The sequence below is a fragment of the Linepithema humile genome, chromosome 1 (genome assembly GCF_040581485.1).
Source record: "Linepithema humile isolate Giens D197 chromosome 1, Lhum_UNIL_v1.0, whole genome shotgun sequence".
NCBI lineage: Eukaryota > Metazoa > Arthropoda > Insecta > Hymenoptera > Formicidae > Linepithema > Linepithema humile.
Window position 1 is genome coordinate 25413116 of NC_090128.1, and position 17763 is coordinate 25430878.

The window sequence follows — 17763 nt, forward strand, 5'->3', positions numbered from 1 at the left end:
AAAGCAATTATTAATCAATTATGATATAATAATATTACCCGGCCATTGCTCCCAACACACAGTGTAAAAGATTTATCGAACCATCGATCGTATCCTTTTCCGTGCAACAGAATTCTACCGTAACAGTCTAATTTTTCTGGATGTTTCTGAAACACAGAATAATTATGACAATTATATTGGTTTACAAATAGTTGAAAATATGTTTATTTACTGAATAACCTACCGGATCGTATTCATAAGGTATATCGTCCAATGCGACTATAAATGCGGCCTTCTCGATGATATCCAACGAAGCTTTGTTCACACCTTTTGCGAAAAAGTCTGTTCTGGCCTGCGCCCAAATTGTTCTCTCACCAGCCGTTAACGCGGCTAATTTCTCTTCTCCCTCCGACGGTATTGAATTGTTGTCCAAGATTTGTTGAATTTGACTGTAAAGCGATATTTTCGTGTAACATACACGCGCGATAGAAATACACATTGATAAAAACGACGACTTACAGTTCTATTTCACAGGCTTGAAGAATTCTATTACGGTAATAAATTAAAACCTTAAAATATCTGCCTTTATGGTATACTACGATATGTTTGGTGTCCTGATAATGTACAATTTTGTCAACTTCGACTCCTGGAATTCGTGTCGTGTTAAATAGTCTTTCGTATTGCCAAGAACACAACGGTACTAATCCTTGCACTAGAATCTGAAATTGCACAAAATTTTTTTTATATAATAAAAAAAAAGACTTGTTTTGCATCTTAAAATATAAATTCTTTACATCATGTTTTTTTACATATTTTCTTCTTAATAAAAAAATGTATAAAAATGTCTGTATTTTTAACATATTTTTAACGAAATAAAATAAAATGAAGTACGGGAAAGATTACTTACTGGTTCTAATTCCTGACGTTCAATAAGACGTCTATATTGCAAACAAGAATATATGACCGCTGCTGCCCGCGCGGCTTGCACGTTCGTGGGATGTGAAAGAATGGCGTCGATTGCGTAGAAGTTTGAATAAACCATTAGAGGCGATCTTCCGCGTAGATAAACGTATTCCTCCCACCAATCGGACACGTAATTAGTAGTCCACCAAGACTTAAGAAATAGGTAACGTTGTAGCTTAACGCCGATGCCATTTTGAAACTCATTAGCTAATTTCTCCATGCGAGCGTAATTCTCGTCGTCGAGTAGCGGCCGTACGCTCCTCAGATACTGTTTAAATAAACAATATATTATTTTATTTTGCTTAAAAAATGAAATATTTTATGGAATAGATGGACAATAATTTCGTATGTGTTACACGATACGCATCAATACTTATTCACACTTGACAGATACAAAGTATTGATTTACCCGTTTCATAGTGTCGGGCACTGCCGGCAATGGCAATCGTGGCAGTGATCCTTGAAAGCTGTACAGCATGGGCTTATGCCAACCGGAAAATAGCTTCACCAACAGGAGCCAGATTTTCGTGAATGTCGACGCCTTGCGGCCTTTACCTCTCGCCTCGTACATCCATCCTTTGTACATGAGTAAAAACTTCAGCATGTACCGAATCGTATATATCACTATTAACCATAAAACCAGTCCGACCACAAAGGAACCTGCTAAATGAGCAAGTATGGAGGACCTGTTGCAAAAAAAATGAAAGTTAATTCTAGAGACTACCGATAAATCATCGTCGCAACAAATTATATATGTATAATAAATTATAAACAGGCTCTAAATCATAAATAACTTGCGATTAGCAAAGACACAAAATTACATTACACAACGTACCCAGAAATATACGGTGAAACTTTCCCAACGAGGTCATAAGGAACCTTATAACCGGCGAAGTGTATCGCCGTCACTAAAATCACGGTAACCCACAAGCTTTCCAGAGAAGCCGGATAAACGCCGCTTTTCAGATTGTTCTAGAAACATACACGTCAATATGCACTCGTGTGTCAATGTATACAAGGAATTGGAAAAGCACCAATATTGGCGTTTGTTAAAACATTTACTTGAAACCGGAAGAATCTCTTCTTCCACGATCGCAGACCGGACACCCACACCAAGTGGAGTACCTCTCGATCGAAGTTCACGTCCCATCCTTCGTGTGTTATCGAGAAGCTGAATGCTACAGCCGAATGGGCTTCCGCCATTCTGCGTTAGCCTTCCTGCAAAACACATTGAGATTTCTTATTAAAAAATTTGGTGGTTTACAGCTTATGCTTACAATGCCGTCAGAGTTACTTGAAAAAAGGAAAACAAAGTTTCATGCGATTTTCTCCCAAAAAGAAAACACGCTAGATCGGAATGCCAATCATGTAAAAAAGAAACAATTGTGAATTTTTATATAGTTACGATTAATCACGCAACAATTTCTTTTCTTTTTTATTTTCTCAATTAATATGCAAAGAAAATTCGTCCTGAAAATGATTAATTGACAAAAAGGGAGCAATTTTGTCGCCAAGATAAGCTGCGAGGTTGCAGCGATAGCGATGCAAAGTGAACGCATATGCACCAGTTGACCTTACTTAAAGTCATAATTGCGACGCGCACGAGTAAGTATGCGAACACATCGCAACCAACGACCATCACATGGCCATCATATGGCAGTGAGTTCGCTGTACTCCCAAATTACCATTCACGGCAAGTTTATTTCACGGAGGTCAAACACATGCGAATTTCGAAATAATGCTTGAGTAAGAGTATAATCGTGGTCTAAGCTTTTGCGTAACTTTTGTTGTTTGTATTTCCCTCCCACTCTTTTCTTTTCATCAAGATTGCAAAAATTCCATTGCCCATACTAAATTCTTAATACTCGAGTGCTTGAAACTTAATTATCCGTGACTTTTTTTAAGTCTTGGCGTTTCTATTAAATTAAAATTTTTTATACTAATAAATATTATGGTGTTATAATATTTTGTGGAAATAATTAAGTATAACACAATACAAATTCGGCAGTACAATAAAGAAATAAAATGGGTAGGTAATTTGAAACAAATTAAAACCAGAATTTGTAGATTATTTTGATATCATCTAAATTAAAAAGTGTGTAACAATATCATGACTAGTTCTGCCAAAATCGTATTAAAATTAACAATTTTAAAATTAATTTTTGTTATTAAGCAACAGAAATGCTACGCAAGTTGTCAGTTGTTGCGAAGTGAAAATCCGGTGTGAAAACTTGCGCAAGGTAAAAAATATGCTGGATCGGAATGTAATATAAAACAGTTAGAGGAGATTAAAAAATGTTGCATGAAGTGACAATCTCAAGAAACCGCGCGCGCGATCCTCTCTCGCGTTATAATATCGCATTGCGCGTGAGATAGAAAGTCCGCTTGCGTTTCACTCGATTTCCATTCGATTCACGATCGAAAAAGATATCAGGAAAGGGACGCTTGATGACGGCGAATCCGAGCCGAGATGGATAATTAATTCAATACGAGCAGCGCTTGCGTGCGCGTCAGAAAAATACATAGCAAACGTGCCATTATTAAAGGTGAAGGATGTCCAAATAAATGTGCGTAGACAGTCCGTCACGCTTTCAGGTGGAAGATTTTTCAGTGAAAGAACACGGGCTGTTATTTGATCCGTCATTCGAGAATCCATCTTCCGCTGATTTCTCTAAGAAAGCCAGTTAGTGAACCGATCAATTCAACAATCCCATATAACAGACATAATAATGCATGCTAATCAGTGGCGTAGCCAGGGGGGGGGGGGCTGTGGGGGCTGCAGCCCCCCCCGAAATTCTTAATAATTTTAATAATTTCATAGCTGATCACAAAAGTGAATTTCTGTCATATATGCTGTTTCACGCATTTAATATGCTTCACTAAGAAACGTATGCCTCGCTTTCCTTCGTAGTCCAGTCGTCAAAATCTTTTACTACCTTTACAGTTCATCGAGAGAGAGAGAAGTTTATATTTTTTCCGACTTATTTTATTATAGTTTAATATAGTTTCCGACTATTATTTATTATAGTTATTTTATTTCCGTGGAAATAAAATCTAATATTTTTATACAATAAAGATCCGACAATGACTTTTGCCCAATTTGCACACACTACTGCAAATATTAGCAACTTTAGCGATTTCTACAGCAACAGTCGAACGCAGCTTCTCAACATTAAAAAGATTAAAAACCTATTTAAGAAATAGTACTGGACAAACGAGACTTACTGGTCTTGCTTTAATGAGCATTCATCGGGAACTACATGTCGATGATGACATTTTGCTTAATAAATTTTTAACTAAAAAGAATCGTCGAATACAATTATAGATTGTAATAACATTAACTTCACACGAGTATAATATATAAAAATTGGCATTCTACGTTTAAATTTTTTTGTTAAATGTTAAAAATTTCAATGTTAAAAAACATTCACAGTTCTATTACAATTTTGTTTTAATTTAAATATAAAATTTGGTTTTTAAAATCAAACTCAAATGAACAAAGTCGTGAGCATAGCATAAAAATTATATAAAAAAAAAATATATATATATATATATATATATATATATATATATATAAATATAAGACAAAAAAAAGATAAAAATAATAAATAAAAAATAAAAAAAAATAAAATTACTCAAAAACAAAAAAAAAGTAAAATGGAGCCAGAACCCATCACGTCCCCGTCGTTGGCTCTGGGTCGCGCTAAGTGTGGGTAATATACCGTGCAGATGTGTCTAATTAATAGTGATAATTTGTAACAAATTAAAGCTATAGCCCTCCCCGAAACTCTTTCCTAGCTACGCCACTGATGCTAATGTTAATAACTATTTACATTTACATCTTCGAGAATTAAATTGCAAATTTTACAATTTTTCATCGTTATTCTTCAGCAGTGTGAATACTCAGCAGCGAAACATGTCACGTGTATAAAACAGTAAATAAATTTTGCTTTGATCATCAATTTTTCTAAAGTGGTTTTTTAAAGTATGTATTTTTGCTGTTATTAAAGAGCTGCTTTAATAAGAGCTGCTTCAAAAAAACTAGCAGCAAAAAATTCCTTCTCAGTCAATTGATTCTCGCACACAGAAGTGTATAATGTAATTTTAAAAGCGATATTGACGTGCAACAAATCTAAAGAAAAATTTAATTATTTGTAGATTAATTAATATACAAAAATGTTTATATTATAGAATACTCAAAATAAAAAGCTAGGACTTCAAAAATATGTCTTTTAATGCAGATGAGAGGAAATCTCGAAAATAAAACGGCTAGCAGAACAATTTCTTTAGAAGTAATGTAAATTTGTATAAATTTACGATTCTTTAGAAGTAATGTAAATTTGTATAAATTTACGAATTTATGTAATTTTTCTTTGAAAAATAATATACGATTTTGTAAAGATATTAAATATTTTTACGCAGAAATATTTCTTAGAAAATCGGCTTCTTCGCTATAACTCAATTCAGAAGAAATTCTAGCAACACAATCATTTCCCGCTTTTAAATTATTATTGCCCCGCAAATCACAGGTAGTAACCAGCCCCAGTTGAACCGTAGCTTAACCTTGGACTTTGAACGGCGACTCGACTGGCTGGAAGAGCCGCAATAAACTTAGCAAATAATTGAGCACGATCTCTCGCACGTACAGATCTGTCGTACTACGTTACGTCGCAACGTGAAAAGTACATCTGTCGATTGCTGAATTATTCAATACGTTAACCTTCGTCACACAATCGGACTCCAATTTTCTTTTTCGAGTATTATTTGTTTAATTAATTTTCTTCTATAAACAATTTGTGAAATAATTTAACAAATAAAGACTCGTCGAATCCAAGCGGTGACGATTATTTTTTTCTAGTACACCGAGAGGAAAAATTCTGTTCTAAAAAGTTATAAAGCATTTTACAACAAAAAGTTCAAAGATAATCGATTAGACTTATTTCAGAGATATTAATGAACCAATTTTGAAAATACGATACACTGAGAAACTCATTTAATTTTAACTCGTCTAATAAAAGCTGTTTTATGGCTTACGTTCAATAGTTCATAACTTCAAGAATTTTCCGAATAAAAAAATCATTTTACACATGTTTTATATACATACAGAATTCAGAAAAATGTAAAAAATCGATTTTTTAATCAACTAGATTAGAGCTCCTTAGCAATACAATATATTTGTAACGAGTCAATAAATCCGATGATTTCCAAGAGCATGTGATAATCTGACTGCGCGTATTCTGATAGGTGTGAGTCAGTTAAACGATCCTATTGGTGATCTATAATCTCTCAAAGATATGTCGGTTATTTTTTTGTCGTCATCGTTTGTCGATAACAAGTTATTGATAAGAGACAATCGGTCCACGCTGCGAAATACTTGTCAAGTTAATTCTCGTAAGTTTGATGCAATGTCCAGGCATAAATTTAATAGATAAAAAACCGCGAAAAAATTTTTACTCATGTTTAGTATAATTTTTATCCTTAGACGCAGCGTCCTATTTTAGAAATATTGGAAATAATTAAATTTACTGTATAATTGTATAAAATGCAAAAAAGAAAGATAAATAATAAAGAAAAAATTCTAATAAAAATCAATATTTATAAAATTCTAATCATTACTGAGCACTAATATTAATTTTCTACGTTCTTTTGAATCTGAAAATTTTACAACACGTTGACCGGTTAATGAATATTTCTTATATTCGTATGCCTTGCGCTGCATATGTGGCAAATAAATAACATTGAGCAAGCTCCTCCTTCGCCATAAGTAGGTCGTGTCGTACGTTTCATTTATCTGCTATATATATGTATTTCGTTGACCTAACAGATCAACGGAGAATTAAGCTCTTGCGTTTGAAAAATATATAGAAAAACAAAATCAATTTTTGTCAACATTCATGAATAATAATTTTATAATTTCAATTATGCGAGAGTATAAAAAGAATACTTAAAATAGCGCATGTATACAAATATAGTAGATTTAACAAATTGTTTTGGAAAAAAGGAATGCCCGTTATTGCTGAAAACCCGTTAAATCGAATGTTTTAAAAACTTATACGAAAATTACAATATACAAGTTACAACAGTTCAGTTCTATTTATCAAATTGCTAAAGAATATAAATAAACATAAATAAAAAAAGACGTAGAGACATAAAATTGCAAATGTCTCAACCACAGAAACAGAATCGAACTGATGTTACGTCGTATACGAATTGCGGCATTGTGTCTACAGGAAATACTTTTTTAATTTGCATAGCTTGATTAGAAAATGCTGATTCATTAATTTGCGCGGACAGAAACTTTTAGTCCGTTAAATCGAGGGTCTACTGTATGTACAAAATATATAGGAATATTCTAGTTATGTGATAAAGACAACGCAGACTTGTTATATCTCAAAGACCAAATCGTTAGTGGATGAATAAATAAAAAATTTAGAACAAGAATAGATAAAATTCGTAATTACACGAAAATAAGTTAAACAGAGATTATTGTAGTAAATTAAATTGCACATGATGTTACGTTAGTCGTATGCATAATTGTTCTAAATTGATATCATTGAGCGTTTCGAATTGCTTTTCATTCGTCTATGTCGCAAATTTTTTTTGCAAAAAAAAAAAGCATTACAAAAAAATATTTTGAATAAAAATTGCGAAAAATACATATATATACCTCCCTCTTTTACATATTTATAAATGTCAATTGCATATTTACACATTACATATTTATCAGTTGTGTAGACGGATGTTGAATATTCGCAAATTCATCGTACAATATTTTACATTGCATCGCGATTATAGTGACTACCGCGTCACTATTACATTATCTCCGTTGTTACGATGGTAACAAAAAAGTAACGATAATGGCTAACGTTTCAACGAGCGTGATAGTACATTTACGAAAACAACATATGTAAGTACAAATGTGAGTTTATCGCACTACGTCAGAGATAGTTATGGAGCCGCGTAAAGTCCTTTGAAGCGTACTAAGAATACGTTGAGAAACAGCGATATGATTAATAATCGAGCTGGTTTGTAGAGGCTCAGATCTAATTCGTTATTAAGGCGAGTCACGTGCAGCGAGCGATCTCTCCCTCTTTCTCTTTCGAACGGCAGACTTGCGTAAACAATTACCCACCCGTGCGTAACCCTGATTGATAAAGCGGATTAACAATCGGAAGCAATCGATTCCGTGTACTGATATAAAGTCTCAAATTTGTAGTGAGCATATATATATCTTTAATCAGATTTGTTCAATCTTATTCAAATTCGCCATCGAGAGAAAATTGTTTACGATAAGATAAACTCGTCATAAAGATAAAATTATTTATGTTAAAATTATCAACTTACAATTAGTGATAACAATGATTAAGATTTTCTGTTCAAAATTTTATATCGTACAGCATTGATAATTTTATAATTTCTGTTTAATTCTCTAATTGTTAAATGCTTTTATCGATCTAAAAATATTGAGACCAAGTAAATAATAATGATTAATAAGTCGACTTCTTTGCAAATTTAAAAAGTATTTCCGCTTCTCGATGTTATTTAATGAAAGGTGAAACTAAGTGAAAGGTTGTACTTTGTATAATGTTTTCAATCAATATTTGATATGTCAATATCTCAATGATTTATTATCAATATAATTTATCATGAAATTTTATTTAATGATGCTAACATTTACAATTTGTAAATAATAATATTAATCGTGCACACTAATTTTTTAATTCATCTTAACATAAATCACTTCCTAAAGCCAACAGCAAGACCTTTCACCAATAAGAAAATCTATTAAGTCTTAGGGCGGTATTCATAGTCCGTTCTTATATTCAAAATCGTCTTAAGCACGGACTTATATTCGCTCTCTTCGTCACACATAGATTGTGTCTGACGAAGAGAGCGAATATAAGTTTATACTTAAGACGATCTTGAATATAAGAACGGACTATGAATACCGGCCTTAGATGATTTCTAAGAATCGGACGTTGTTTTTCTGACATCGTATCTTTATTTGAGCCTTCATATTCCAAAGATCTAAATGTTTTTATGATGTATAGCTGTCTGGCATTAACTTGGAAATTCCAAAGGTCTACAATTAATAAGCAGCACGTTTTTCTGAAAACATTCTTTAAACGTCAAAGAAATGTAAAAAATAAAAATGTTAAGCAAACATTATCGCTTGTAATTAATATCTTAATTGATGTAAACTAAATTTATATACTTTTTATATAACTAAAACAATACAGGGGGGCGCGCGCTACGCGTTGTAATAATTTAATAATTATGAAATCTAAATAACAAAAACATAAACAATCAATTAAAACATTTCTGAGAAATATTTTTCCCTTATTAGAGCAAACGCCCATTTTTTTTAAAAACATTTTACACAACTAATCTTACTACAAAAAGTTTTGTAGTAAGATTACAATTTTACAAATCATACACACACAATTAATTAATCGACATCTATTCAATCCATACTTATATAAAAACGAATTTCGTAGTTACAAATCGCGATGTGTTAATCAGCGATACATATTCCTATTAATATTAATAGTAATGCAAACTTGTAACAAATATGATAGCGTTTGCATAAAAATATTGTATAATATGTCGAGTACTTAGCATCGTTTGACGTCAACTAGCCACGATTATGTTAATATCGATGTCTGCCGCAAAGTTAGCGCTTCAACTGGTGTTTATTTTCACGAGAAAAATTATTGTCTCTCTTAATCATCTATTTGTTTGTGTGATAATTGACAGCAATATCAATATTTTCCATTGACATTCATTATTTGCAATGCTTTTTTTTATATTAATCTGATATTTTTTATAATTTTTAATAAACTATACAAATAACAAGTACAAGTAAAAAAATTTTGGTTAACCTACGGCCTGTTAACCCGGATGTAACAAACAGTGATAAGATTACCTCTCAACAAGCATGTGCGGTATACGTCATATCGGTGCGACTTTAGTTCGGATAATAATATAGTACTTAAAAAGTGAAAACCTTGTCATTTATACGAAATGCGAGACATGCCCACTTTCGTGTCAAAACAAATGCCAATCTTTAATCACAAATGATGATAAGCATGAAAACTGGCGTCTCGATGAATACATATATAAATTTCATTGAGTATTTATATCTTTTTCTTGATAACTGTCAGTATCAAAAAGTAATTAAATAGCAATTTATGCAAATCTTTTGACTGTTTGAAATTCATTATGTATATTCTTTTTTAGAGAAATGAACGCATCAGTATAATATTATTCACAAGTTTAATATTAATTTCCTGTTATTGTACATCAGCAATAAATTTGAGATAAAAGCAATTCACAAAAACTCATGAAATATACATGCGATTCTAGTTGATTGCAAGATTATCTATATAGTTTTGAGAAACCTGAATAATTTCCGACGAAATATTCAATCGGTAAAACAATCTGTAAGGTCTGTTCGCGAAAGATTTTTGCATAAAACGAAGTTTTGAGCGAAACAAAGAATATATTAAGTATAATATATTAAGTAGCGTTAAATATACCAAATGATTAACAATATTTAAGTAGATAATTGTAACAACAAACAAATTATAAAATCATATCTCTATATCCAGCTTTAACTGCAATATTATTTGATTTTTTATCTGTGATATTATTTACTTGTATTGCTTATTTCGATAATTAATTTATGTTACATGTTATACTTAACGTTTAGCGTAATTCGAATATTTTTCTTAATAATTATTAAATATTAAACTAATAATTACAGCAATTATTTAGTTCCTGAAATAATCGGAATAAACCAAATGAAACAAAATAGAAAAGTGAAAATAAATAATATAGTAAAGAACAAAAACAGACGCACACAAAAACTAGTCACATTCCTATTTTCTTGCAATAATTGAAATTATATTTGCTCGAAGACATCCTTGATGTCTGAACTGTTCAAACATTTAATTTTTCCAGAATCAATTAGTTAACAAAACTATCAATAAAATCAATAATTTGTTAGTAGTTCTTAATTATAATTTTAATTTAATACCCATTTTCAGATATTTAAAAAAAACTCTAAATCGTTACGTCAGAGATTTGCAATATTATAAAATTTATATTAAATAGCACAAAGACGTCATCAGTATAAATAATATTGTTGAATAATGTTAATGTAGGTAATTAAAAAATGTTTAAAAAGTATTTCTTGATAAGATAAAATTATAAAATGTCGTACTGTCGTCATCAAAACGCGACGTATTCTTGTGTTATTGCATAGTGGTGACAGACGTGAGCGTCTGTTACATGTATACTGCTTATCTCGCGTTTGCTGTATAATCAACATAATATCGCGCATCCGACATCATTTCTTGATAGAAACAAACGTGCCCATCGTCATTAGAAATAATTAGACATCGCAATTAGCTGTAGGATAATTGCTCCATTGTCATAACGAACTTAAAGCTCGTACTACACTATATCAAAGCTAAAGTTACAATTGCGCATTGAAAGTTGAGACTCGACCAAGCAAAACGAATCAGGCAAAGATCCAGATCAAAATCGAGAACCAAATTGTTCTTTTGATTTGCAATAAAAAATCCGAACTTTAACAGTTTTATGATTTGTTTTATAATTACATATAAAATATTTCTTCATAAAGAATAACATTTTACGTTATGATTAATAACATAAAAAATTTTAATTACGCAAAACCAAAAGTAATAATAATTATTAAAAAATTATGTGCAATACGGAGTTTTCTCGAAAAAAAAAACTAAATATTTATAACATAAATTTAAAAAATGCAAATACAGTTACCAGCAAGGTCGCATAAATATGTGAAAAAATATGAAATTGTTTACTAAATTTATCAAAAGAGGCAGAAACTGTAATCTGTGAACATACAGCCGTGAATAGTAACGCTGTTTCAAATAATAATAAACATAGGGAATCACTTTGAATACTTTGCATACGTTTGGACTGATTGTGAAATGTCCATAGTTGTATTTTCGAATAATCGTGCATGTATTATGTAACTTCATTGTAATAAACAGTTCTGTTAAATAAACATACATATATATATTGGTGGTCTTTTTCATGGCATAGAAATTCATTCAGAGAAAAGTTATAAAAATAATTGTCGAAAATAAAAATTTATCAAATTCTATATTACATGTTTAAGGCACCTGCCAAGACTTAAGTATTTATATCTGATATCTCAGCAGTTTGCTGGACTTTGACCGTAACGTAGGTGTAACCAACGCGTATGTTAATTGCAGATAAATAACTAGTCTGTCGTATTTCATTTGAAAAACTGTAGCTCTGTAAATATTCAGCCGTGAACAGTAACGCTGTTTCAAATAATAATAAATATAGGAAATATTTTGAATACTTTGCATACGTTTCGACAGATTATGAAATGCCCATAGTTGTATTTTCGACTAATCCTACATGTATTATACTTCGTTATAATAAACAGTTCTGTTAAATAGATATACATATATGTATTAATGGTCTTTTTCATGGCATAGAAATTCATTCAGATTTTAATGATGTACGTGTAATAATTATTGAAAAGCATCGACTTATTTAAAGAGATAAATAATGTTAACAGCGCAGTTAATTTAGTCGTTAAAATCGTGTAATATTGTCAAATCATTCTCGAAACTATGTAAACTTATTTGGTTTGTGCATAATATTCAGTATGACTCGATAATTTAATGCATTTGATACAATTTATTAATATTAACCTTTAAACTTTAATTTACATTTATTTTTTATTTGTCACACATTGATTAACTTATTCATTAGTTATATCTTATAAAAAAAACCAATGTCAGCAAAAATAAACTCTATAATTTAATTCTTAATAAATCATTAAATAAATAAATCATTAAATAAATACCATAAATCATTAACTAAATCAAAATTAGATCAAAATAGTGACTTCTTTGTGTTCATACACAATTCTATATTTTTTAAATGTTTACTTTATACATTAAATGTTTTATCTTTCCTTATCATGTAAGATAAAGGTGTGTTAACTGATTGCATAATAGACTTGCAGAATCGTGTATTTGTTGCATGTAACTAGAAACGTTTCATAATATTGCACGGAAAATAACTTTTCCACGTATATTTTCCACGTGTGAATCATTTTTATCCGTGAACTTTCGGTTTACTTTTGAAGCTTCGACCATAAAAATAAAACACCGCTAACTATTCAATGAGAAGAATTCAATTTTTGAGAAATAGAAAAATTATTTCATAATTTGCGCTGATGAATGTAGTAATTCAATTGTTGATTTTCCAACGACTTAACGGCAATGTAATAACAAAACAAAATCATTAATTTATTCGGAGCATTCTAACGACAATATATAATGTCAATATATAATGTGTATTTGCTTGAACTGTGGAATTGAAAGCGCTACCTCTGTGAAGTTGGCACCCCATTTTTAAAAAAATCAATTTTTTTTTAGAGTTCTGAATGCACCCCAAAGAGTTCTAGAGTTCTCCATAAAATTTATAAATAGTTCCGGCGAATTAGACAAAAAAATCAATTATTGAAAGTATGGGGTGCTAACTTCACAAAACGTTATCACAAAATTGACGATAACAGCTTAATCGTCGGAAATAATTGAAAATATCATTAGAATTATTTGTAGAACTCTTGAGGTGCTACCCAGAACTCTAACGAAAAAATTAAAATTCCAAAAAAATTTTATTCTTATTGGAACTTAGAATATTTTCTTAATCGGTGATACGAAAAATAGCGAGAACTTGTTATATATTGGTCTGAGCGCTTTGAACCTTAATAATTATCGTTAGAACTCTTGAGGTGCTACCCGGAACTCCAATAAAATAATCAAAATTCCAAAAAAATTTCTCACTCTTCGGGACTTCAAAAATTTTCGATCGGTGATACAAAAAATAGCGAGAACTTTTTTGGAATTTTGATTATTTTATTGGAGTTCCGGGTAGCACCTCAAGAGTTCTAACGATAATTATTAAGGTTCGAAACGCTCAGATCAATATATAAAAAGTTCTCGCTATTTTTTGTATCACCGATCGAAAATTTTTGAAGTCCCGAAGAGTGAGAAATTTTTTTGGAATTTTGATTATTTTATTGGAGTTCCGGGTAGCACCTCAAGAGTTCTAACGATAATTATTAAGGTTCGAAGCGCTCAGACCAATATATAAAAAGTTCTCGCAATTTTTTGTATCACCAATTGAAAATTTTCTAGGTCAGGAAGAGTGAGAAATTTTTTTGGAATTTTGATTATTTTATTGGAGTTCCGGGTAGCACCTCAAGAGTTCTAACGATAATTATTAAGGTTCAAAGCGCTCAGACCAATATATAAAAAGTTCTCGCAATTTTTTGTATCACCGATTGAAAATTTTCTAGGTCAGGAAGAGTGAGAAATTTTTTTGGAATTTTGATTATTTTATTGAAGTTCTGAATAGCACCTCAAGAGTTCTAACGATAATTATTAAGGTTCGAAACGCTCAGACCAATATATAAAAAGTTCTCGCAATTTTTTGTATCACCGATTGAAAATTTTCTAGGTCAGGAAGAGTGAGAAATTTTTTTGGAATTTTGATTATTTTATTGAAGTTCTGAATAGCACCTCAAGAGTTCTAACGATAATTATTAAGGTTCGAAACGCTCAGACCAATATATAAAAAGTTCTCGCAATTTTTTGTATCACCGATTGAAAATTTTCTAGGTCAGGAAAAGCGAGAAATTTTGTTGGAGTTTTGATTATTTTATTGGAGTTCTGAGTAGCACCTCAAGAATTCTAACGATAATTATTAAGGTTCGAAGCGCTCAGACCAATATATAAAAAGTTCTCGCAATTTTTTGTATCACCGATTGAAAATTTTCTAGGTCAGGAAAAGCGAGAAATTTTGTTGGAGTTTTGATTATTTTATTGGAGTTCTGAGTAGCACCTCAAGAATTCTAACGATAATTATTAAGGTTCGAAGCGCTCAGACCAATATATAAAAAGTTCTCGCAATTTTTTGTATCACCGATTGAAAATTTTCTAGGTCAGGAAGAGTGAGAAATTTTTTTGGAATTTTGATTATTTTATTGAAGTTCCGGGTAGCACCTCAAGAGTTCTAACGATAATTATTAAGGTTCAAAGCGCTCAGACCAATATATAACAAGTTCTCGCTATTTTTCGTATCACCGATTAAGAAAATATTCTAAGTTCCAATAAGAATAAAATTTTTTTGGAATTTTATTTTTTCGTTGGAGTTCTGGGTAGCACCTCAAGAGTTCTACAAATAATTCTAATGATATTTTCAATTATTTCCGACGATTAAGCTGTTATCGTCAATTTTGTGATAACGTTTTGTGAAGTTTGCACCCCATACTTTCAATAATTGATTTTTTTGTCTAATTCGCCGGAACTATTTATAAATTTTATGGAGAACTCTAGAACTCTTTGGGGTGCATTCAGAACTCTAAAAAAAAATTGATTTTTTTAAAAATGGGGTGCCAACTTCACAGAGGTGAAAGCGCTAACAATCTAATCTGTAAAAATTTGGCCGAAGAGTTATATATCTTAATCTAAACAATCGACGATATAAAAATTAATTCATTAAAACATTTCCATATTTTTCAAACACTAGACATAATCGTGGACTATGGAACCTAGATTAAAATTAAACAGTGCATGGATCAACAGCAGCACGCATAAAGTCACGCGTATAGAAAGATATGAAGATATTATTACTCACACACACTAAAAGTGAATTGTATAACATGCGAACTTCCGTGCGACTTTCAATAATCTCTAGTGTAATCATCATTCAGTTATTAAGTTTTTATCTATCTATGGAACTCTCTGGCGATTATATTTTATATTTTATACTTTATTCTACGCGTATCTTGATTTGTACAAATCACTATCGTCAATCTAAGACAATCTAGAATATATATGTGTATATCGCAATTTTATGCAATTTTATCGCACATATCAAAGACGGCAAATTGTGTAACAGCACATCAAAGAAAGACGGATTTCATTTTATTTTGAAAACTACAGAATAAGTTTAACAATCTAGCACGCAGAATTTACGATCGTTTCGTTATTTATTTACTTTCGTTTTTTTCTACTGTTTGAGAGACCTAAAGACACTGAATTTTTGGATCGGCTATTAAGAAATTATTATAAGAAAGCTATAAGAAATTATTTCACAACACATAAAGTATAAGACTTTCGCCTATAGTTTTTAGACATGCCTGACCTCAAAACATAGACTTCAATCTGAGACTTGTTTTTTTAAGATTTATTGATTCGTATAAAAATCATATTTAATATATCTTAAATATTTTTGCTTTAGATATTAGATTTTCCATTAATTTCAGCGTTTGCTATTCATAATAAATGCTTAGACAATTCGATAAAGTAAATTGCAATACAAAAGGGTAATGTACGGAGGTCGATATCAGTGATTGTATTGCAGTGACAGCGGTTGCGACGGGGCAAACTTATTACGTTGCATTATTATGCATTCCGACATGCCGCGACAATTACTATACTTCATGTTCACTCGAGCCAGACTCAATATAGTAATTTTCAAAATAAAGATACTTTTCTAAAGACTTATAAAACGATCAGTATGATTCATATACTGTATTTTTTTACTCCTTGCAAAATGTTATAAAAACGTGATGCAAACATTGATTACACTAGTTTACAAAAAAAAATTTTTTTTAATTATTTTGAACCAAACAAGATGTTATAGATTTTTGGATGCTGAAAACGATGCCGCTAACCAAATTTCACCAGCACGTCAGGTTTCCAAATTAATTGAGGCTTAATATGTAAAAAATTGGTTTTTTTGCGATATTTGATATTTTTTTGTAAGAAAAATTAACATTATCTTGAAATTCTGATCAGAAATCATGAATGTATTGTTCATCTCCTATAAAATGCATTTTTTTTTTATTTTGATATCTTACTTTTTGGTTATGTTATGAAGAATTAAAGCTAGGAGCTATTTCTAATATGGGGACGCGCGCGCGCTTCTGAGGCTCCTAGCTTTAAGGGAATCCTAAAGCCCAAATAAACAAAAATATATCTTTTAGATCCCTAAAAGATATCTTGCTATGTCTTGAGATGTCTTACATTTTTAACAAAAAGATATCTTTTAAGAGATCTTTTAGATGTCTATAGATATCTTTTAGATATTCTATAAAGATATCTTCAACGAAACTTTTTTAGACATCTTTTAAATAACTTCTAGATATCTTTTAGAAATATCTTGAAGACATCTTGAATAAAATATCTTTTCGATGTCTACAAGATTTCGATGTTTACTGGGAGTAGTCTGTTTTACCTATTTCTTTCAAATACACTTAACTTTTTTTTGGCTGTGTAGAATGAAAAGTCCTTTCAAATCGACCGTCAGTAGTGTATTAGCATATGTACTTTATTTACGGAAAAAGACTTTTCATTCTACACAGCCAAAAAAAAGTTAAGTGTATTTGAAAGAAATAGGTAAAACAAACCACTTTAGGATCCCCTTAATCCTTCATAACATGGCTAAAAAGTAAGATATAAAAAAAAAAAAAAAAAAAAAAAAGCATTTTATAGAGGATGAACAATATATTCATGATTTCTGATCAAAATTTCAAGATAACGTTAACCTTTCTTATAAAAAAGTATCAGATATCGCAAAAAACCCATTTTTTACATATTAAACCTCAATTATTTTGGAAACCTGACGTGCTGGTGAAATTTGGTTAGCGGCATCGTTTTCAGCATCCAAAAATCTATAACACCTTGTTTGGTTCAAAATAATTTTTGGCTGTAAACT

At 30.9% G+C, this 17763-nt stretch overlaps 1 protein-coding gene across 2 annotated transcripts in view; it reads right to left on the reverse strand.

Moving 5' to 3' along the window:
• Positions 1-17763, reverse strand: part of whd (carnitine O-palmitoyltransferase whd) — a 30394-nt gene that overhangs the window by 3704 nt on the left and 8927 nt on the right. For both annotated transcript variants that reach the window (XM_067357108.1, XM_067357111.1), the window contains exons 2-8: positions 2005-2160; positions 1778-1914; positions 1352-1628; positions 887-1210; positions 499-698; positions 224-428; positions 39-146 (exon numbers count right to left, since the gene is read on the reverse strand). In XM_067357108.1, coding sequence (XP_067213209.1) covers positions 39-146; positions 224-428; positions 499-698; positions 887-1210; positions 1352-1628; positions 1778-1914; positions 2005-2145 — 1392 coding nt within the window. In that variant the 5' untranslated portion in view covers positions 2146-2160. The remainder of the gene's footprint in view (positions 1-38; positions 147-223; positions 429-498; positions 699-886; positions 1211-1351; positions 1629-1777; positions 1915-2004; positions 2161-17763) is intronic.